This window comes from Harpia harpyja, chromosome 4 (genome assembly GCF_026419915.1).
Source record: "Harpia harpyja isolate bHarHar1 chromosome 4, bHarHar1 primary haplotype, whole genome shotgun sequence".
In the NCBI taxonomy this organism is placed as follows: Eukaryota; Metazoa; Chordata; class Aves; order Accipitriformes; family Accipitridae; genus Harpia; species Harpia harpyja.
Window position 1 is genome coordinate 69,138,014 of NC_068943.1, and position 24,727 is coordinate 69,162,740.

The window sequence follows — 24,727 nt, forward strand, 5'->3', positions numbered from 1 at the left end:
TCGCAGCCCTGCCGAAGTTGGAAGCAAAGCTCCTATACTTGCTGTAGATACTTCTATACCCCACCACTACTACATTCTTGGAAAAGACCAGTGCTTCAGAGAGGTGGCACAGGCCAGCGGTTAGGGCACTGAGTCATAAGACAGGGCTTCTATTCCTGGCTCAGCAGCTGACCTGCTAGGCAAACATGAGCACAACACTTCACCTTTCTGTGACTGGGTTTTCACTCTCATAGTAAGAAGTATTATATGCACTCTTAACAAGGAAGACGACATGAAGACTTTGGGGAGACTGATGCCAGTTATTATCAACAAGAAACAGGACTAGGAGTCAGAAACGAGTAGGCTTAGGAAGGAAAAGAAATCTAGAAGGTTTTAAAAAGGAGACATTGCATCGTAGGCTGTAACAAGGTACTCTAAACTTTCAGAAACTTATCTTCAAAAGGAAAAAGGTGTCTGGAAACATCTTCTTTTAAAAAAAAAACAAACACCTTAAGTTTCTGCTAGATCACTTGGAACAGTATTAATGCCTTCGAGAAAATGACCTATTTCTAAGATAAGTCCAAAAATAAGCCCCTCAACTTCTCAAATTCAACATTATGCGCTCAATTTCATCAAGTACTCCTGAATGAAACATATTTAAAATTTCTAGGCCATGTTCTGAGATTACACTATTACAAGAAGAGCAAATGACAACTCTTCAAAAACTATATTATACCTACTGCTGGCATTTGTAATGGACCTCACCAGAATGCAATTCCAGAATAAATTAGAGTCCAGATAACACTAGAATCTAGCAAAAACTCTAGAGAACACAGCCCCTCTTCCCTTCCCACCCCCCTGCTCTTACTCTCATCCCTGACTTCTGTCAAAGATTACCTTCCACTCCTTTCTGCAAAGTGCCCTGCCACTCTCTTCCAGGCACACAGCAGAAGTTGCTTTGGTACGAAGACTTTTCTTCTCTTTTTGCAGGTCTCTGAGTTCATGATGAATAAAATCAGGAAAAAAAACAAACCAAAAACCACTTACAAAATAGATATGATACCAGGATAAAGAGATATAAAAGTATAACAGAAAGGAAAACTCCACCAGGCAAACAAAAGCAGTTAGTTGTCTTCCTTTTTCATAGCCATAATGTGAGATTACAACTAAGGGAAGTTCAGAAAGTTCTGGCCACACAGAGAAACAGTTGGCAAAGGGTTTTAAGAGTTGTATTCCTCTGCCACACTAGGAAGAAAAGAAGCTCAGAAAAATGAGAAATATCACTCACCCTACTCACACCAAGTGATAGCAGACTGGGACGTCAGAATGAAGTGTAAAGCACTGACTTTCTGTATTTGTTGGTTTCTAGCCTCATAGCAGGTAGCTTACTCATTAATCTAGCATTTTCTCTTTCCAACCCTAACTTTTTTTTTTTTTTTTAAATTAGGTAAGAAATGGTCTTAAATAAGAAAACAGGGGAAAGCCCCTAGCTAGAGCCAATATATGCAAAATTCCTAAAGGATATATTTAGGATCAGGATAATTGGAAGGCAAACTCAGCTCTAACAGAAGCCCTGTCACTTCTTAACTGCCAAGAAACTGCTTCTCTTGTAACATATTTTCTACGTTAAAACTGTTTCCTGTAGAGGCTGAAAAAACTTGGTTGTAAATAGTGCAAAATATTAATAGTTACCTGGAAAGTAATTGGTTCATCTTTTTTTACCATTGTTCCATACCGGTCTCTTTAACATGTTGGTTGAACACCATAAAGATCCACTGTCCCAGTTAGAGACATACCAGCAGTGTCAGCTCAGTCCAAGGGTCAACTAGATAGAGATAATGAATCTGGGGCTAGAAACCCATATTGCGGACCTGGAGCAACAGAATTTTAGTGAGTACCTGCCTGTGATTATTTTGCATTTATAATGATCTTCCTCATCAACACAGACACTGTCAGGAGCATGGAACCAACTTTCTGAGAAGGAGCAAAACAAAAATTCACCAGCAGCAGGTGATTTAAAGCATTAGAAAATAGCTTTTTTCAGTAGTTAAAATAAAAATTAAAACCAATCACCAGAACAAACTACAGATATGAGTGGAAATTTTCATTACTGATTGAAAATTTTTAATAATTAAGTAATAAATTAGAAGAAACAGTAGACTGAAGGTCAAAGCCCTTGTATTACTTGAGAGAACAATGTGATTGGAAACCATGAATTCACACACATGCCTACATTCACAACAGCTCTTTTGTATAATGTAACTGATTCCCAAGTATTATTTTACAATTCTGATTAGGTCTTACAAAAATCTTGTTTATTAAATTGCTTTCTTTAGGCATGCATAGCTGCTAATTTGTTTCCAACTAAATCATGTATCACCTGAAAAAGATTACATTGCAACAGCAAAACAACACTCCTGGGATTATGCTTCATCTGGATTTTAGAATTAAAAGGACAAATATTACAGCAGATGTAAATTTCCCTTTAGAGGTGGTGGTGGCAAGAACACCCTGCAACAGGGTAATTCCAGAACTATTAGTGTACTTAGCATGGAGCAGCCATACTAAAAGACACACATAGCAAGTCAAAAACTCAAAGTATTAAGGGATCTGTTCAGCCTTAAACATTAATTTCTGCAAGAAAAAAACCCTGCTCTTTAGATCAATATATATGTATTTATACAAACTTATCTTGTAAGCAAAATAAATAATGGTAGCAAAAAAAGTTAAAAGCTCCACTGATTTAAGAATATTATCAGCTCTAATACCCACAGGTTTTAAACAAACTTAAAAATTTGCAGAGATTTGGGAATGACTCCCAAAGAACTCTATAGGACAGACCTCCAAAAACATATCTGGATATTAATACAAAGATCCCTATGGCTTACTCAGGAAAAAATTTTGACCTGGGTTTAAACCAGATCAAATTCGGGTTTAACCCTAGTGCCTTCACATAATTCTCACTCAAAACTGGCAAAAGATGCTAAGTCTTCACTGCTGTTTTTGCAATCACAACAAAAGGGACAAATTCTTTCATAAATACTGGCAGACTATGAAACATCCTAGAGCATCTCAGCACAAAGAAACACATGCATACAACATGCACATGGATAGGTGCAGAAATAGGGAAGTAGGATTAATCATGGGTAGGAATACCTCTGCAACAAATTATCCCGGACATTCAGAATTAAGTGCATGGGTTTAGTATAGCTACTCTCCAGAACTCACAGTTTCTACACAAAGAAGGCATGTGTTTTCAATATATGAACATCATTTTCTTTTAATATCACACCACTTAAAATTAAATTAAAAATCAACATGTGAGACATATCTGGTCTGAAAAATATGAAAGCAGGAAAGCTGATCCACTTCAGTATTTCTCATCCAAAAAACATCATTTAACAGGAAACCTGACTGTGCCATATTCACAGAATTTCCTCCCCTCTCAGAAGGAGAAACCATTATTTTCAAATTCTGACTGCCTTGGAAAACTCTTGGATCCTTTCCACTCCTATGCCCACCTCTTACTTCCCAGTCCTTTAGAGAGCCCACATCAGCCATCATGTGAAGACACCAACATAGCTTTCCTAAAAGCACTTCGAAAAACTCCTTTATTTGTTAGAGAGGATATTCAGGATTAATGAGCCCCCTTTGGGCACAACCCAAAATACAGTATTCCCAACTTCCTAAAATTACCAATCTAGAACACAATTAACAATCAGAAAATGGGAAGAAAGAAAAGGAAATGACTGCCTTCATAAACACTGAAACAGTACAGGTATGGGGAATCTTTCCTGTACATCTGAGTAAGCCATTTCTGAGGGCAAAAGCAATTTGAGTATATTTACATCTAATCTTTCTCCGTTCTCCAAGGCGGCAACTTACAGCAGCCTCTTCCAGCAGCTGATGAGGGCTGAAGACAGTTCATTTTGTCAAAATCACTTGGCCTAGTCAGAAGAGGTCATTTAGCAGCAAAGACAGATGTTTCTCAGCTGATATATAACTAAAAGGCCAAACAAGCCCAAAGACTCGTTTTAGCAACAGGGTATCTGCAATTCCAATTTTAGGTATTGTTCAATTTAGAGAGATGTTATTCATCTGACACTCATTTGCAAACTTCAATTTAGGATTAAAGAGCTGCAGATATCACGTGTAAAATTCTGAAACGTACATTCTATTTATTCTTCAACGAAAAAAGATGTTTTCTTAAAGCCACATTATTCACTTCACATCTAACCCAGCATTTCACTAAACCCAGCTCTTCTGCCAAGTACTATGATTTCTTGAATACATTCTTCCCCTTCTCCCTTTACACTCCTACCCCTAGTTTTTTTGCTCAGCTCTTTCACACAAAAAGAAATTGGGAAAAAAAAAAAGGGAAAACTGAAACTGATAATACACCAGAAATACTGTCAAGTATGAAAAGGAAATGCTACACTTTTTTAAACTAAACTGCTCAATACCCAAGAAGACGAGACACTGGTTACAAAACTAACAATAAAAGAATCATTTCAGGAGAAATACACCTGAAAAACAAGACTACCAGATAAAATCAGAAATGGCCATTACACTCAAAATTACACAAACATCATTAGACTATTTTGACAGAAACCACTAAGTTTCCAAAAACCAGAAACAACTCAGATACTCAAAATAATCCTGTATGAATCCACATATCCTCTCACACCAATTCTATGCCAAGTTCAGCTTGCACAAAGCTGGGGGCGGGGGGAAGCGTATGTATAATTTCTTTTTGCTCAGTCTGTTACTACTACAGGACAGAGCAACATCTGTCATGAATAGTTTAGGTCTGTCTTATCCTGTGTCAGAGCAGAGGGATAGATTAAATGACCTCCTAATGTCCCTTCCAGCCTTGTTCTTCTATGATTTGGAGGTTATTACATCATCTCTATTTTATTTTAAGACGTCTCCTGTTTCTGCAATCTGCTTTTCATTTGAAGTCATAATCCTCAATTTCTAGCACAATGAGACAACATGGACATTATAACACTACAAATGTACTAGAAATATTGATAAAAGAAAATTAGGAGGACCAAAAAAAAGGTATGTTTTCAAACCAGTCTTTTCATAAGAAGTAAAAAAGATACTTAAAAACTGTTTCTAGGGAATTTATGTTGATATTTGCAGAAATTGCTAAAATACAGTAAAGAAATGTTTATATATTCCTGTTTTGGGGGAGGTGTGAAGGTAAGGATGAGACGCGCTGTATTCTAAGCAGCAAAGGAGATAGGGGCAGAAGAGAACCAGAGGAGGTGGCCAACTTCAAAGCACCATCCATGTAAATACCTCTCTAGGTACCCACTTCTGACCGAATCAGTCAAGAGAGATCACCCCTACCAAACATATCTTCTACACAACATCACTCTTCCTCTGACTGCATCACATACCAGAAGAGCACCTGCACCCTCCCCTCCCTCTGCATCCAATCTGAGTTGCTCCTTGTACAACTTGTGCCTAGCAAGTCAATTATGGTCCTAACTGTCTTGTGTGAAGATCAATAAATTTCAGCATTTCTCCAAACAATTAACATTTTTGGAAATGTTTTTTTCAACTTCATCAAGGAAGCTTCTTTCTGTGATCCATAGAGATGCATGCAATTAGAGCCATAGCACAAGAGAACTAGAGAAATAATGAGAAACAGGAGACAAAAAGTGTCCAACACAGAATTCATTAGACAGCCACAGACTATTCCACCTGTTGCGTTGTACACTGCGTACTTGTAAAACCACATGGGGGGGGAAGCAGATATATCCAAGCAGCTAGGAACATAAATTTTGATCCCTTTTTATATCCTATTGTTATCCACAACCCAGGAAGCTGTTAATTGGCCTAAGTAATTGGTTTAAATACCCAAGTCCCATTATAAAAATATACTATGAAAATGCTTAGACACTTAGCACAACCAAGAAATTCTTAACTAAAGTTCAAAGCTGAAAAGGCACTAGGGACTTGTCTACACTGAAGGAAAAAAATGCATAATTATACCAATATAACTAGCTCAGTGTGGAAACTTACTCCAGTATAAGAGTACCCTTTCCCACTTAAGCTCACATGCTTTGGAAGCAGAATAAGATAAACCATGAAAACTCTTATTCTGGTATAAGAGTGTCTCCATAGGGAGTTATATTAGTATAATTATAGCATATAATTATAGCACATAGTTGTACCATTAAATTTCCTTGTGTAGACAAGCAGTAGGTGCCCAGTCCACATATATTTTCTAGCAAAACAAATGGTTATCAAATTCCAATAGAGGCACATAAAATACTTAGCTTTTATTTTTGTTTGATGAACCTTCTTCATTTTAAAGTGATGAATTACTTCAATTAATCTTCCTTGAAAATGCTTTTCTCTCTGCTATCCTATATGGTAATAGATTATTCTTCTGGTGGAGGCATCATAAACTAACACTTTGAGAACGGCTGCAGTATCTCCCACACTGATTTAGGCTCTCATCATATAAAGCAAGTGGTGAGAAATCAGGTACAAGGAAGGAATAAGGTGCTGTTTACACATTTGACTGTTAGACTCACACCTTTTATAGTACATCCCCAGCTACTTTAAACAGTCAAGTGCTTCAATAATTTAGTCTCTATCCTTCTGACAATTTCATTCTCACCTCATTTGCTATAGAAGTTAAAACATTTCACTCAACCTTGAGGAAGCCATGCGTCCTCCTCCTCCCCTCATACAAACTGGGAGGAAAAAAGTACATCTAAAAACCATGCCACTAGTTGAACTTCAAACTATAAAAGAGAACCATAAAAAAATATACAAACTATAAAACTACAGAAGACTCTTCAGAATCTTTTGAAAACAAGGAACTTTTCAGAGGATACCGAGCTCAGAAACCCAAGCTTAAGCCAAATAAATTGTCACTGTTTGTGAGAAAGATCCCTTAAAAAGGGAGCAAACAGAAATACCGGTTACGCCAGCCTCCAAAAAGTGGAAAGCACTGACACCCTGCCACAAAGATGTCAGCAAAATTATTAATAGCAATAATACCTCAGTTTGGGCATTTTAAACACTCTACTAAGAAAGGTTAAGTGACCCTAGAGGTAATTAAGGACTACGTTAACCATTTTGCAGGACATGTCGGTAAATCTCTTTTGCAAAATGTGTTGTTTCCTCTTAACCGTTTTGTAAAAAATTGCATTGCCAGAATGAGCTCTTTGCAGGACAGGCATCCCTGTGTTTTCTTTTGTACTTTTGAACAATTTAATCCCTCAGCATTACATCGGGTTTCGTCACTTTGGTTTTGGAATACACCCGCAGCCCTCCGAACACGCCTTGTTTGCTCCCACAGACACCAGCTCCCTTGGTGGCAGAGATCCCTCAACTGGGCTGCCCCTTTCTTCCTCCCCATGCCCAGCGCAGCCCCTCAGTCCTGCCAAAGTGCTCATCAGGTTTGCTGCCCTGTGTGACACCCCACGGACAGACCCCCTGGAGCAACCGGCGGGAGGGCTGCCAAGCCACTGGGAACACCAGCGCTGGGCGTGGAGGAGAACCATAGTGGCAGCTCCTTGCCAGAGGTGCCCACTTAGCCGCAGCTGAAGTGCCATCAACGGGCAAAGAGTTTTCAACGGACTGTGAAGCAGCATCTACACGACAAAACTGCTGCCCTATTTCCAAATCAAAAGCTTGCATCTCTGTATGGAAATTGCGTACCTAAGCGTTAAGGTCAACTGATCTGGAAATTCATCCTGATATTTTCAAATTTGCCAGTATGCCTCGTGTCTGCAAACATGCTTGAAAAGAAACACTGACAGTTCTTACAGGCAAAAATTTAACATATCAAAAGAAAAGCAACAGCAGGAAAAACTCTGAATAGGTGTTATAAAAAAGGACAACAAAAAAGAAATGTATCAATCTTAACAGGAAATGGGTATTAAAACCATTAGTTCTAATGGGTTAGCAAGATAACAAGAGGAAGGTCACTCCGGAACTCCAACAGAAGTCTGGAGTCATTTGCCTGTATGATCTGAAAACACTATAAATAGTGGAAGGAATTAATTTCACCTGTCCTTCGACATCAACACCTGAGCTTATCAGCTTAGACCTTCTTTAGAGCAAGGGGAAAAACATGTAACTTTAGGAGCATGATTCCATGATTCATTAGACCTGCATTACATGCCTACTTTAGGATGAGATGATTCACACCAAGAAATTACTATTTCTTTACACCGAAGAGATGAAAAGCCCACGAAGTGGCCCACGAAGATGAAAAGATCAGGTATAAATGCCTACAATACATACGGCTAGATGAGTCCCACCCTTGAAATCTAGTATTTCAAAGATACTGAAGGTTTATTTGGCCACTGCAATCAGTGCATTCTGTATAATTATCATCTTGGCAAAAAAAAAAACCAAACCAAAACAACAAAAAAAACCATTTTTACCCTCTGCCTCGGCTTCTTTCCTTTTTAAGAGGGGGATAACAATGCTCCAGAGAAACACTGAGAAATATCTGTCATCACTTACAGAGTAATTTTATACTCAAGATGCAGTCTCATGATGAGTTTAAGCTGATACAAGCCTGTACCACCACCAAAAGGGGCTGTCCCACCCTGACCCCCACCCTCAGCTGAACTCACCACACTCTCCCTTGCCTTACCTCTGTGCTGGAAAGATTGTGCTGCAAGTCAGATCAGCTCAATGATCTGGCTGAAAGCTAACCATTCACAGGTTTGGCTGGACTAGTTTTCAGACAAATCAGCGAGCTGATGCGACTCAGGTTATGACACAAGGGAAGCAGCAGGGAGCTGATAAAAGGGTGGGACTGGTCTTTTCAGCAGAAGTGAAGTCTTAGATCAGCTTCAGATGACCATTAGACTCACACTTTGGTGCAAGACCTTTTAGCAACACAGAACTCAATAAAAGAGTGCCCAAGGAGTGTAACAAAAGGCTATGGAAAAATGCAGAGATAAACAAATTAGGTTTTCAAGTTTTCTTCAGTTTTCCCCAAAGAAATTCTGGCTTGGTATCTACAGAAAAGGCACATGCCCATTTAGCTCAACACATATTTTCCTATACACTTAGGTGTTACAACCTTTCTCCTGCTAACTTGCTCTTTGTTTCAGCCCCTGATCCTCAAAAGCCAAGACGAATAAAAAGCTGCCTTTTTGAGGAACACCCACTTGGATCTTCTGATGAACGTCTAAAGAAGGACCTTGATTTAAAAAAATATACCCTGCTTATTCCCAAGCATTAATCTAAAAATGACAGACAAAACATGCTACTGAATACTCAGTATCAGATAAATGTCTGGGACAAAAAAATAAGAACAAAAAAAAAAAAAGTCATGTTCATTGCCTCCTTTGGTCTACGATAAGATATATAACCCCACTTCTGGTGAGAAAAAACTACATTTCTACCTATTCCTTGCACCCTGGCTGAGACAACTTGCTCAAGGAAGACAACCATACACGAGTTCAAGGACTTCAAGAAAGTAAAAATGTCATCAGAAACCATAATTATTTGAACCTTCTGTTATGATGCCGTAATTAGCTGCAGCCTTTAACAAAACGCACCTACTTTCTTCCTCCATCTCTTCAAGGAAGGCATCAAGCCAAAGCAAAGAAAAAATTTAAACTGAATGTTAAAAAGCAGTAGAGAGAAGGAACAAATGGGGTAAGTCAGACTCAGCTTTTTCAAAGCTAAAAGACAAGTAACTATCACAGGCAAATCTGAGACTTTTTTTAAGGAACAAGATTGTTGCAGATAAACATCTAGGTCTCCTTAGAAGCAAAGGGATAGAATTTGGAGACTACCATGCAAGAAGAAATTGGCCTTTGTTCTTTGAATTTCTAAGGTATTTTCCTAGGACAATGGAACCTTAACTAACTTTTTAGCAGGCTTCATTCACCATCGTAACAAGCTACAACCCCCCAAAGAAAATATGACACGGTAGAAAAACAAACAACCGTCGTTGGCAGCTTGCTTCTCTCCACACCCCCAATCTTCTGAGAAGAATTCAAAGGAAGAGAAATCTACGAAATGAATTATCAGGTACTACAAAATTGTGTAGACTGCATCTAGCACATCACACTTACTACTTAACATAGACAATTACACTCAGAGTGTTTCTTCTCCTCAGTTCCTGTCTTTTCTACACTTTCCACACACACAGCAATACCACACTTCAATTTTCATGCTGACATAGTCTCAAATATCTTTTAAGCAAATATAGAAAGAGCAATTTTTAATTACAGCTGCCATGCCTGGTAAAAAGTAAAGAAACTGTGCACGTCAATATTTACATTCCAGCTTGGTTTTGTCTCCTTTGTCTGTTTCCCTCTCTTCTCTAAGACAGCTATTACTTAGAGGGTCAGCATTAGAGGAACCTAAAAAAAACCAGCACTAAGTCTTGCCAGGATTTGGGGGCTTGCTTGGTTGGTGTTTTGGTGGCTTTTTTTTTTTTTTTTTTTAATGCAACTTGACCTCCGGTCACTAGAAGAGCCTACAGAGGATGCTGGCTAGCAAAGGCACTTTCCCTGCTGTCACTCTCTCCCCAACAACTTTTGTGCACAGATTCCTTGGAGGACAGAGAGGTGCAAATGTAAGTCAGAGGGAGGTATGAGTACCAGGGTCACTCAAAAGCTACTCTCCCTCTGGATATATGGTCACACTACTCACTCTCTCGCAACTGTAAAATGGCAGAAGACAATAAGGATGGCTTTTCCATCACTCCAATGATTCGGAAAGCAAGAAAGATAGGAATTTGGAGATAACATTTAAAGAAGGAAAAAGAAGCATCACAAGACAAAGGAGAAAAAAAATATGACAATGTTTGGATAAAAGAAAGTAGTATAACTTTGGGAAGGAAAGAAGTGAGACAGAACCAAATAATCCACAAATAGATCTCTCACTCCCTGCAGGAGAAAATGCAGAGGAAAAGCCTTGAGCAACCATATCGCACAACACAGCTGACACATAATAGTGTTAGTATACCCAGAAAAAGTAGAGGAACACATCCACCATACTGCCAACCACACTCTAGCAAAGTAACAGCTCACTCAGCCCCCCCCCAACCTTTCTCCCAAGAACAAAGTGTGGTGGTATCATTATTATTACCATTATTATTAAAATGAGCCATGAAGAACTAAAAGGAGGAAGGGGGGGCTATGCAAAGTCTTCCTGGGGCAGGCAATCCCTCTCCACTGCTTATTCACAAAGCACTGTATTTGGCAAGTTCCTCGTGAACAAGCACATCCCTAAATGCTATCCCAATATATGAGACAACCAACCCATGTACCTGAATCTAAAACTTTTTGAGGGTCTCAATTCATCCAGAAAACATTCCAATTGTCACCAGCATTCACATAAAACTCTCTACAGCTTAGGCTGTGGTAGCCCTCAGGTCCCTAGCTAATTCTTGGAAAAATCTTTTTCTTTATTTTTAAATGTTGGCAACTATGCCAACACATTGAGCACTTCAAGAAGACTACTCTAAAACATAAGACAGTTTGCTTCAGATGCTGCCCAATCAGCCCCTCCTCTTTAAAGGAAGAGCTCAATTAAGTTGGGAACTTTTCTTCTGAATGATTTTAAATGGGTTTTTTTCGTTGTGGTTGGATTTCAGTGTAATTGCTATTTATATCAAAACATTAAAAGGTCTGGTTATGGGGTTTATTAGAAAAGCAAAATGTGTTTTTAATACTTAAAAAAAACCACAACAAAATACTTTGTAGCACTATTTTCCCCTGTATTTGCATACCACATGTTCAACAACAAAAAGAGTATTCTACAGAAAGTTAAAAATCTCAAAAATGTCACTGACGTAGTAGCTCCTACAGTTTGTTAGCATCAAAACCGGTTTTGTGCCCGGTTGGGGGGACTATCACAGGTGACACAGGTTGGCTTCAGGATTTAAAAGAAAAAATATACATTGTAAACCAAAATATAACGTACAAGACAAACAAATACAATATCTCTTTACTAGCAAAAATACAATTTTAAATGCAAAAAAGCGTCACTTACAGAAAACCGCTAGAAATACCGTGCATAACATCATTACGGGAAAACCTTCTTCGAAAGGCAGCTAAGTGACAGGCAGCCAAGAACCGTCGTTCTAAATAAACAAAACATTCCCCAAACTTCTCCCTCTCCGCTCGTGCAGCTCACGGCCGGGGCCGGGCCGGGCCGGCCCCCCCCCCCCCGCTCCCTCCCTCGGGCAGGTGAGGCACCGGCGCTGCCCGCACACACCGGCGTTATCTGCCCCCACGCCATGTGAATCCCCTTTCCTTGCATTACCTCTGCCCAGGTCAGGGATGAATGGCTGTCAAATTCCCCGAGGAAGAAAAAGGAGAAAAAAAAAAACCAAAACAAAAAACCCAAACCAAAAAACAACCGCCCTTTCTTCCTGAGGCAGCAAGTTTCAATCGCGGGAGCACACGGCTAATCTCCATATGTGAAGGTCAGGGCACTCCAGCCGGGGAGGTGAAGAATGGAGCAGCTCACGTAAGGGGCCGCCTCGCACACCCTGGCCTGCTGCCCGACGAGCGAGATTGTTGAAAAGCAATAGATAGCTTCTGGCAGCGGCAAGGGGAAAAATATTTTGATCATGTGATGCTATACAAGCTAACTAGTTTGCTTCATGTGTGAAACTTCTACAGACGCTACAAATACCACGTTTGTAGTCGGCCCCAGAACCCAGCCCGCTCTCCTCTCCTCCCTGGGGAAACTTGACCGCCAGTCAGCGTTTCTGCAGGCTGGAAATTCCTCCATCAAGCAAAACTTCAGTTTGAAACAAATTACAGAAAACGGAATACAACCAGCTAACGGCTATCGATATATTTCTGGCGCTTTTCATGACCACTAAATGCAGGGCACCGTGAAGTTAACCTGCCTCGCACAAACCCACCTTTCTGTTTGTAGGAAGGAAGGACTTTCACATATAAGTAAAACTGCCAAGTAAAATTATTTTGCTATTGCTGGTACGTAACTAAAGCAGCCTCAAAGGCACCCACCCATAATTTTCCAGAAATATTTCTTTAAATAGCCTCTATCTATGGCCATCTGTAAATATCTTAAAACTACAACAGCTCTAAAGAACATGCTCATTTTTCTTGACTTGGGAATTTCAAGCAACTAAGAAACACTGAAATTAAAAAAAAATAAAAATAAGAAGCACAAAAGCACAATTATTTCCCATAAATCATGCCTGAAAGTAAAACATCAATACTACTTCATATAAACAGAATATCCAAAATATTCACAACATAAATTGCTACACAAAAAAATACAGAACTCCATACATTCCACCCAAATCAAAGGCTGCAAATAAACCAGCATATTCCTTTGATGCTGTCAAAACAAACCTCCTTATCTTTATTTTTAACTTTAAAAGAATAAAATTTAAGAACTACAAATCCTGCCCTTGTGCTTTCAAACGAAACTTTCAGAGCTGATGTTTCAGTATCTTGCTTACAAACAAGTAAGTCTGACAAACTAACCAAGTAACATGATCAATGTTGGGAATGCCTAGTCTCAGATCTCATCCAAACAAACAGAGAAGAAGGTACAGTGCAGACCGGATACCTTCACACATAGCAAGTATTTAGGCTGCCTATTCATTCTGCATGACACTGTAATTAAAACCACACATCAAACTCAGATAATTGAATAAGACAACCATTATCCTTATTTTAACATAGGGAAACCGAGGTATCCAACAGTGAAACCAGCTACCTTTAGATCATGCAGTCAGCTATCCAGAATTCCTGCACCAATCTTCTACTAATACCGTTTTCCTGAAGTCACATAAGTTACTTACCATGGCTGAATTCACTGCCTGCGTAAAGAAGGCACTATTCTACTTCAGTCAATCTGTGAATTAAGACATGTCCACAATGGGAACGGCACATGTGACTACAATTATGTTTTAAAACAGGATCTCTCCTTTTGGGATTTTCTGAGCCAATTTTCTTTCTTTACTCAAACAAAAAACAACCATGCTCAAACTTCAGGTCCTTCTGTGAAAGCCAGCTGTACCAGGGACTGTGCTATAGCAAGACAGCCCTCTCTTTCCTATGCAACACAGATCACTTCATGCTTTTAAAACATGACCAAAACACGTTGTGGAATTATCTACCTTGTGAAAAACTCAGCAAGTTACATCTATCTCAACAGCCATACCTGTAAACCCCTCAGGAGAGGCTACTTATAAAAGCTGTTATTTTGCCAGTGCAGACACACTACCACCCCAGTGGTAAGCTAAATACAAAGGGGTTTGCCACAAGTGCTATCAGTCAAGGATGCAATTAATTCCCTGAACCTAACTATATAGCTAAAACAATAGAACTTCACAGTGGACCCGGCCACATGGTCTTTAAAGGGCAAATAAATTGATTCAGTTAACTTAGTGGAATCAAAACCATTTTGTAACTAACACAGGTGAAAAAATTTACTAACATCCAACAGAAACCCTTGCTACCAAAGATTTATTTTTTTAGTAAGTAGATACCTAAAATAAATACCAAACAAGTCTCTCAAGGAAAAAAACATCCTGTGTGTAAGTTTAAAGCAGAAGCTTACAAGACCCTATTAGTAACACAACTAACACTACCCCCTAAAAAAAAAAGGGGGGGGGGGCTTATACATTAAGAGTTTTTCCCATTCTCATGATTATTATTTTTTAGCAAACACACTAAAGAAAATAAGTAACAAATAAAAATCCCATGTACATCTGATTTCGGGGGGGGGGGGGGGGGGCAGAAAAAGGATTAGCAGAAAATTCCTTACCCACCCCCCAATAGTCAGAAAGAGACTGATGGGGGTGACAGGGGGAGGTCAGTGACAGCCCTACAGAGGGAAGTGTCAGAGGGTCTATTGCTCAGATGGATGACTTCATAAACAATTATCAGATTGCAAACCTAAATTCAGTACCTTTTCAAGTCTGAGAAGGCTACAACACAGAGGGACAAACAGAGCACAACAGTGAATTCTTAAATGCAGAACACCATTTGGCAATTGGGCAAGTTCAGGTGCAAAAGATTAACTAAGAGTTCTTGAAATCTGAGAAAGGAAACTAATAAATAGATTACATACTTCTACACATGCTCAGTCCTTCTGACATAGTTACTAAACCCACCATGACTCAAATGCGAGAAGTAATATGCAAGTAGATCAAACACTGATAGCTCTGTACTGAAAGCAATTCTTAACACACACTACAGAACCATCAAACTCTGTTTTATATCCACAAACTGGCCACTAACCATTCGGAAATTCAGCCGTCTCATGACTTGGTTTGGTAGTTTATAAGGAGATTAACATTTCCACTATATGTGGAATATAAACGCATGATATATCAATACCCTTTCAAATCATGCCCACTGAAAACTTTTACACAGATTTCACATTGGTTTTAATAAACATAAATTAAACATTTTGATAATAGCATCAGGATAATGATCTTAGGTTACGCAATTTTCTAAATAGTTGCAGGTGCCTTCAGATGAAGTAAGCATCCTATACAGGGAATACAAAGTTTGGTAAAAGGTACTTTTTATTTGCAGTAAGAACAATTCCCATATGAAAAGCAATCTTTAAACAAGACACAACAGCTGTGATTTCTGCATCAAATTTGTTCACTTTAGAAATGAAGACAATTTATCTGCCAGATAAAACAACCTGACTTAGTAGTAAGGAAGCCTGTGCATGCACCCCTGCACCCCCCCCAGCACATACTTGTGCTCTGTACATCATATTCATCAGATGGCAAGTTCTGCAATACCAGCTAAGCTCCTGGGCACTTGTTCAACTCAATTTTCCTCAGAGTTTAATTTCTATGAGAAATCCAGTGACTTTATATAGATGACATTGAGTACATAATGATAAAACAGTGCAAGGAATACTTGAATTTTAGATGACGGTGCCTTTAGTTTAAGGTAACTATACTGACACAGCAGACAAATCCCTCATTTCGTTCCATCATTCGTCTTCTCAGTTGTCTGAATAGATGCCTGCAAAGCTTACATTCTCCCGCAACAGAATGTGTTCACAGTTAAGACTGGATTTATTCAAACGCTAAAGTTTATAGCACCAAGGCCCAATTTATTTCTGAGACCTCTGTTTTCAGTTGTGCCAAGGTGTGCCTGCCTGAAGGAAGGTGTATGTTACGTGCCTCAGTCTCCCCACCCAGTACAACAGGAAGAATCATCTCTTACTCCAGTGCAAGGCACACTAGAAAGACAGCGTAAAGATCAAACGTACTTGGAACACTGCTACTGAGAAAATAAAGGTAGTTAAAAGTAATCCTGTACAAATTAGCCATCTACCCTCCCTAAAATGCACTGTTCACAAATTACATAGATATCTTGGGATACATTCATCCCTGAAAATTCCTTGAGTGCAGTGGAACACCACCCTTGATGGGTTTGGCCCTTCCGGAGCAGACATGTTCCTGGTGGACCACTGGATGCCACACTCTCAGAACTGGAAGTACAACAAGAGAAATCCTCCGGCCCACCTGCAACACAAACATGGCAGCACTGTGCCGGCACATTAGCATTTGTGTGTAAAACTGAGCGTGAATAGGTATGACTGGATAACAGAAAAAATTCAAAAGGTAACCTTAGGATCTGAATAGCAAAACATACATCGGATGTACAGAAACCTTTCAGGTTTACTAAAAAATAATATTTAACTTTATTAACAGGTAAGGCTTCTTTAAAATAAATTTTACTCTAATACGATTGGCTACACAAGATTTTCATGTATTACATTTATTTGCTTCTCCCAGCACCAAGCAATACAAAAACAACACTGCTTAGTACCACTTTCCTATTCCTAGTTTTCAAAACAAATTTGAAAACCACTAAGGTATACTTTTAATTTAATTTTAATTAAAGTCCTCATTCAATCCTACCAAAACATGTATTTAGCACTATGTAAATAGCCCCAAAATTGAAAGAAAAAAGTTTTTTTCCCAAGTACCTTAATAATCACAATTCTAAAATATATTCTAGCGAGTTAGCCTACCACAAACACATGCTACTGAAATTCTGCAGCCTTGAGCATGCATGCACAGCGAGTGTGGCAATACTACTTTACATATCCACAGAGAATCTTCAAAGCCTCCCGATAAATGGCATATTTTGAGAAAGTACTGAAATGTAACTAGTTAGGACACAGGTAAAATCTTAAGGAATAAGGATAAATAAACTACTGCCATTCTCACATTAACAATGAGAATGTCAAAATACCTATGACAAAATATTTGAGGCGCAAAAGTAAGAAACAGAAAGATCTATCAGTAGCTACTCAAACTTGTTTTCATTGCATGAATTTCATCTAGTTTTAACTAAGATGTTATTTCAGAATGAAACAGCATCACCTAAGAGACCGTGCTTAGTAATTTCAAAAATTTTATGTTACATACGTAACTAGAAAATTTAGCAACAGATTAAATGCCTTAGTTTTCATCCCCACAGATTCAGATCAGAATGCCAAGACAACCGTAATCGACTGCTTAGTTGTAGAATCCTTACATGATGGAGGCAGTAATACAGTGGACAGGTTTGCATCTCTCTTTCTTTATTGTATCTCGTACACAGGGTCCTGCTGTTCAACGCGTAGGCATAAGCGCTACTACAGAAACCAATAACTGAACACCAAACCACAAAGTGTCAAATATATGGTCGTAATATATATATAGATACTACTAACTGAGAATATTGCTATTTTCTACTTCTAAATAGAAGCTATGTGAATACTAAACTGTTTATTCGAAAATGCACAGGGAAAAATATATTTTATTCTCCCATTGAGACATCAAGAATCTATTCACCACACTAACAGCTGTTTAAAGGCCTTCAGGCACAGGACATGATTCTGCAGCCCTGGCTTAGCCAGAACTCCCAATACGGGCAATCTATTTGGCATAAAAAGAGCTGCAGAATCAGGGATATTCCGAGTTTCTCCACTGCAAAACAAACAACTGATACACACACAAACTCAGAGCAGCTCAACAGATTTTTTTCTAACACTAGCTGTATACCTTTTGCTATACAGGTACTCGTGAAAAGACCCAGGTTCTCTATTTGTGTGTAGGTGTATGTAAATCTTACACATGTGCACAAAGGAGAGAGATGTATATAAAGCACACACACAGAGGCCAGCTAATGTGTTAAGCTACTGCAGTGCAAATCAGAAGTAAAGAATAAAAGAAGCCTCAGGACTCTTAAATATCTGTATGCTGCCAAGGAATTAATCAATAATCAAAATAACTGGATGACAAGGTACTGTACTAGCATCACACAACTCCTCCACAATCAAATCAATGTATCTGCATGAGCAACATCCACCTGCTTTGAAAACGTGTGTTTCTTCAGAAACAAGAGGCCTCTTTTTCAAGCTTATATCTCATCTTACAACTAGGTAAGGTGATTAAATGAAATGGAAGCAAAATTTTCTTAAATAATTTAACAGGCTGGACAAACACAGAAGTTAGTTCAGAGTGGGACGCCACAGTTCTGCATATTACAAAAATTACCCATGCTGATGCAAGAATTTCCTGAACAAGTATCTCAGATGTTGTAGCCTACTGACGGTCCTTCTTCTCTGTTCGCAGCACAATAGTTTCTTATAAGCGCAGGGGCCAATCATCATCTGCTTTGCAAAGACACATGACAAGTGAGTATATTCTAATGTGTGTATATAGAGTATACACACAGATTATTATTAAAGAAAATAAAGAGAAGCCTTCTGTTCAAATGCTGGACTGAATATTCCATTTTTCTCTTTCAAAAAGCAATTTTTCTACTTAATGATATAACATACATGGAGATTGACACATGGGAATTAAAAATAAAAAACAATGTAGAAAAAATTGTGTTCTGTAAGCTAACGGTATTTTGTATTTGACACAACCTATTTTATACATTAAAAAATATTAATTTAAAATCTAAGAAAATTTCTTATCTCAATTACTTACTGGTTAGATGGAAAAATCGTAATATAAAGAACACTGATGACTTGCCTTTATGACAATTATTTTGAGGAAAAAAAAATAATAAAAAAAGCAAAGAAATTGTGCCCTTGCCAGACTACTCTTTCTAAGTTGCATCCTAATTCTTACAGTACAAAAAAAAAAGAAATCTGTGAGAGAGGACGTAAACCCATAAATATAAGGAAGTATTTCTAAGGGTCATACTGAGGACATGATGAATTTACTCTCACTCCTCCAATAAAAATAAAATACTTTAAACAATTTCTGCTGTGAAGAAACAGCACTCTGAACTAACATGTACTACATCTATCTGTCAATGATTCTCCTGGCTTTTAAAGCCACGAATTCTGAACTACCTGTGTTTAAAAGCAAGCAGACAATGCAAATATTTTTAAATTAATTATGAAAGGTTACGCATATGAGGCCTCGTTACCTTATGGCTTCCAGTGACCCTTTTACCAGTGCAAATGAAAAAAGGTAAAAATTAACACTCACAAAAAAAATCTTATTTCCCTGGAAGAAATAGAGAGGAAATGGAATAAAAACTGAAAAAAACATGATATGAGTGGTCTGTTGGAAGCAGACACACACAGCCAGCCCATCCAGGGTTTCTATTATCATTTTCTCAGGATTAATACACCGTTCACAATATTAGGCGATGTTTTCTCCACGTTCTGTTCATTACTTTATGGAAAGATCCAGCCGTTTGAGGACCCCAAAAGCATACACCTGCATTTGTTCTTGCCAGTCCTCATTGTTAAAAGCTATTAAAAGATTTAACAGTTCTTAATAGAAAGATCTTGTTGGAGGGAAAAGAAACCCATAAAATTCTAATGCACTACCCCATTTAACGCAATTCACTTTCCTACTGAGAATTCAAGCCTAATCTCACACTTGTGCAGAAAAATGAGATCAACAACTCCCGATGCTTCTTGAAGTATTCTAACCACAATTCAAACGCAAAAGCACATTTTCCCCCCGAATATCTGGATTCGTTGCAGAGATGAAACAAATGCAACCTCTGACAGAGCGGCTCCTTTTTCCCTTCTTTGTACCATACACGGCGTTTTCTCGTCTGCAGCAGCTACATGCAAACAAGATTCTTTTAAGAGGCATGCATAGGTTAGGTATCAAGCTAATAGAAATGTAAAGAAGTTAGTATTTGTATTAAATCTTTTTTAAACAAAAATGTAATCCCTTGCATAATATCCATAAGCTGCAACGTTACAAAATGTTTTTAGAGTCACTAGCGCGACTTGCAATCCCGAATCCTCGTCCAAGCACTGTTATTACAAGATGCTTCCCCACCGCCTCCAATTAGCTAACAGAATTAAAAAATCTAAAAAAAGTTAAATAAATCGATGCCCAGAAAAACGGCGCCATGTAACCAAGCTGAAGGGGGGGGGGGGGGGGGGGGAGATGCCCCTGGCTTTCCCCCCGCGCCGGTGGCCGGCAGGGCTAGTGCCGATGCAGGGGCCGTGCGTGCGTGTGCGCCCGCCCGCCTGCCTGCCTGCCTGCCTGCCTGCCTGCCTGCGCCACCTCGCCCCGCCGGCGCGACTGCCGGGTGTTATTTGTGGCGGGGGTTTCTGTGACTGCGCCGCTCAGCACTTCTATTTACATCAGCGGCGCGAGGTGCCCAATGGCGAGCGGGGAGCCAATCAGATGGCAGATTAGATGTCAACTCGGAGGCAGCTGTCTGGAGACGGTTGCAGCCAGTTTACCTCCACAATTCAAATTCCGAACCTGGCGGAGGAGACCCGGCCGCTCCTCGGGACCGGCCGCCCGGCGGCTCCCCGCACCGCACCGCCCGGCACCGCACCGCCGCGCCCGCCCCGGAAAGGCGCCGCGCCACGGCCCGCCGCCCCGCGACCATCGCGCCCATCTATCGATCGATCGATCGATCGATCGGCGGAGTTACCGGGCTGGGGCAGGGGGGTGCGGGTGGGGGCGGCGGCCCGAACGGTGCCCGCGCCCCTTTGATGACACCATGGACTTCTTTTCGTTCTTTTTTTTTTCCGGTTTTTGTTTCCCCCCCCTCCCCGTTTTGGATTTCCGCGTGTGTTTGGGGAGAGAAACGTAGCTATGCGCGCGCGCAGCCACGCGCGCTTCTGCGGATGGGCAAGTCCCCCTTAAGGTCACCGGACCGAGGCGCCCCACGCGCCCCGGCCCGCGCCGCGCGGACTGAGGCGCGGGCACACGCGCGCACACACGCACGCGGACACACGCGCGCTCTTCCCACAGAACAAGGAGCCCGGCCGCGCTCCGCGGACCCCACTGCGGTAACTCCATCAGTGACAAACTAATTTGCTAAGAGCGTGCAACGGCGCAACTCGGTTCTGCTCCAAAAAAAATTAACAGGTTAAAAAGAGAAAGGAAGAGAAAAAAAAAAAAAACCAGCCCCGTGAAAGATAATGGACGTTATCCCCCGGGAGAACCCCGGGGCCGACACTCCGGTTACAAAATCCACCCCCCCGCCCCCGTCCCAAGCTGCCTGTCCTCCGGGCCCTGCGTCTCTCCGTCGCTGTTTCAAAGTGGAGGGGAAAAAAAATATTAATTGGGTCTGAGAACAACCTAATTTCGGCAGCGAAAGCCGCGCTCCGATGCCTCCAGCCCCAGCGGGGCCGCGCATTGTGCGCTGCTCACCCTCGCTACGGAGGCAGCGAGGAGCAGAACTGGCCCGGAGGGAAAAAAAAAAAAAAAAGAAAGAAAAAGGGGGAAAAAAAGGGGGGGGGGGGCAGAGAAAAAAAGTGAATTATCAAGAAACTAAGACCCCGACACGAGTGGCACGGAGGCGGGGAGCCGTCATGAATCGAGCGCGGGGGGTTACCTGGGTCCTGCTGATGGCCTGCCCGCTGTTCCCAGGGCTCATCGCCGGGTGATTCCTTTGTTGTGCCGCTGCCCAGGCCGGGTTTGCCGCTCCGTACTGGGCGCCCAAGTCCTTGCCCATGCCCATGCCCGCTGCTGCCTGCTGGCTTCCCGGGGCGGCCGCCGCTGCCTGGGGCTGGGGCTGCGGTGGCGGCGGGGCGCTGGGGCTGCTGTAGTCGGGGTAGCTGCTGCCGTAGCTCCGCATCATGGGGCTGGGGGACGTGAGCAGCTGGTTCAAGGTAGGGGTGGCCCCGGACGGGTGCTGGTTCTGGCCGGAGAACCGCGCGAAGCCGCCGGCCGCCGCCGCCGCGCCGGCAGCAGCCTTGCCGAGGCCGGCCCCACCGCCGGGGCCCATCATCATGCCGCCGCCCGGCTGCCGCGGCGAGCTCAGCACCCCGTAGCCCGCCGCGGAGCCCCCGTAGCCGCCGCCGCCTGCCCCGGCGGCCGCCGCCGCCGCCGCCGCCACGGCTCCCGCGCCGCCGCCGCCGCCCGCGCCGCCGCCGCCGCCGGGGCCGCGGCCGTAGCCCGGGTAGTGGTTGTACTGGCTGTTGGGGTAACCTTCGTGGGAGTTTTGCAGGGGGTCCATGCTGTTGGGGGCCGCCGTGGGGTGCATTATCCCCATCCCGGGGCTTTGTTGTCCGCCATGTTGATCAAAGCAAGGCCCGGCGCGGCTCGCCGTAGCGCTGCTGGCAGGGGTAGGGGCAGCGTTGCCATAATAGCTATTGAACTCCGAGACACCCACCGCGGAGGGGCCGCCGCCGCCTCCCCCGCTCCCGCCGCCGCCGCCGAGGCCGCCGCCGCCGCTCCCAGCGCTCGGGGGCGGCTGCTGGGGCTGCTGCTGTCCGCCCAGGGGTCCCAAGCCGGGGTGATCGTAGCGGCCGCCGATGGGCTCGCCCATCTTGCCGGGCATCTCCTCCTCGTCGGCGCCTTTATTCAGCATTTGCTGCGGCTGCTGGGGGGGCTCGGCCTGAGCGCCCAAAACACTGTCTTTTCCTCCATGTTGCTGCTGCTCCATGTCTGCACTGGGCTGAGCAGCGCCGCCACCGCCACCGCCGTTGTTGTTGCTGCCGCTGCCGCCGCCGCCGCCGAGGCTGCTGTTGTTATTCTGCACGGGATGGTGCTGAGGCGGCGGCTGCTGCGGCGGCGGCGGCGGCGGGAATTGATTTAGCTGCTGCTGTAGTGCATGGTGGTGGTGGTGCGGGTGGTGGGCATGGTGGTGGTGGGCATGGTGATGCGGGTGGTGGGCATGGTGGTGGTGGGGCGGCGCGGCGGGGTGATCGCCTCCGACGCTCTTCAGCTTGTGGTTGGGGAGCAGCCCCGTCTCCATGGCCGAGCCCGGGTTGGAGGAGGAGGAGGAGGAGGAGGAAGAAGAAGAAGAAGATGAAGATAACGCCGAGGAGCTTCCACCTTCCTTCAGAGCCGGCTCCGAGGAGGAGCCGCCGCCGCCGCTGGCGTTGTTGTTGCTACCGGCGGCAGCGGCGGGAGCCGCGTTATTGGCCATGTTCAGCGGCTCGCTGTGGTGGTGGAGGAGATGGTGATCTACATTATTCACGCTGCTGCTGCTACTGCCGCCGGCCGGACTCCCCTCTCCGACCCCCAGCGCGGGGCCCGGCCCGGGAGCCCCCGCGGCGGCGGCCCCGGCCCCCCCCGCGCCCCGCTCCGGGCCCAGGCCGCCCGGCAGGCTCGGGGCTTTGCCCTTGCTGTTGTTCGCACCCGCCGGAGCCGCTGCGACTTGCGCGGCCATGATCATCGCAACATTGCGAGTCCGGAGAAATTAGTGCTGATAATAGTAACTACCAAAAAAACCAAAAAACCAAAAACTGAAAAAAAATCGACCCCCACCCTCAAAAAAGGGGGGCGAGCAGCGGTGGGGGGAGGGAGAGGGGCAGAAATTGAAGCGGCCGGGGAAGGGACTTGACTGAGTCCGGAGTATCCCCTGCGGACCGCTCCGCACGCACCAAATTACAGAAATTTCCCTCCCCGAGTCCGTGATTGAGATTAGAAATGGTAAGAACGCCTTACGGTCTGTGCCTGTTCCTGCTGTGTGATTTCATGTTGAAAGTTTTTTTGTTCAGGTTTAAATGAAACTTTTTTTTTTTTCCTCCTTTCCTTTCTAACCCGGATATGGGTAAACACACGTCTGCCGGAGCCGCGCTGGCCCAGCATGGCATGAGCGAACGAGCGAGCCAGCGCCGGCAGCCATCGCCCCCTCCGCCCCGATCGCTCCCGCGCACTCGCAAAACGCGGACTGGACTCCACGCGGCCCCGGCTCCCGCTCCCCGCCGCTGGCAGCAGCGCGGCGGGCTGGGGGGGGGGGGGGGCGGCCCCCTCGGGTGCCCCTGCTCGGAGTCGGGTCCCGCTCGTTGCGCGCGCCGAGGGTCGCGGCCGGCGCGAGGCACCCTCCGGGCTCCGCGGGGGAGGCGGCCAGGCGCCGAACTCAGGCGGGGCCGGGGGGGGGGGAGGGTTGCTCCGAGGAGAAGGGTCGAGGCGGGCGCCCCGGGCCGCCTAACGCCGCGGGGGGGGGGGGGCGGGCGGCGGGTTGTCCGGGGCTGGCCCCGGCCCTGCGGGGCCGGGGGTGCCGCCGGCGGCGCTGCCCAGGAGGGAGGCGAGGGGGCAGCCGCAAGCGCGGTGCCCCGTGTCCAGATGTGGTGGAGCAGATGGATCGGTCAAACTGTGGGGGACCGCGCGCTGCCCCCCAGCCCCGCGTGTCGTGCTCAAAAGGCGTCTGGTTGTAGTCCGAGGGCAGGGAAACGTTTGCTATGTCACGGAAAAACAAGACTACTTCTTTTTTTTTTCCCCTCCCCCCCCGAAGATTTATATTGTGCATGCAGGAGGTTATAAAATTTAACCTAAAATTCTGCAGCTGTAGCATCTTTGCAGTTGTCCACATTGGTCATTTGCACTGATGAT

General features: G+C 43.5%; 1 protein-coding gene across 7 annotated transcripts in view; it reads right to left on the bottom strand.

The window, feature by feature from the left end:
* Positions 1-23,318, bottom strand: part of ARID1B (AT-rich interaction domain 1B) — a 336,644-nt gene extending 313,326 nt beyond the window's left edge. For all 7 annotated transcript variants that reach the window (XM_052784649.1, XM_052784650.1, XM_052784654.1 and 4 more), the window contains exon 1: positions 21,780-23,318. In XM_052784649.1, the coding sequence (XP_052640609.1) occupies positions 21,780-23,318 (1,539 nt within the window). The remainder of the gene's footprint in view (positions 1-21,779) is intronic.
* Between the last annotated feature and the right edge of the window lie 1,409 nt (positions 23,319-24,727).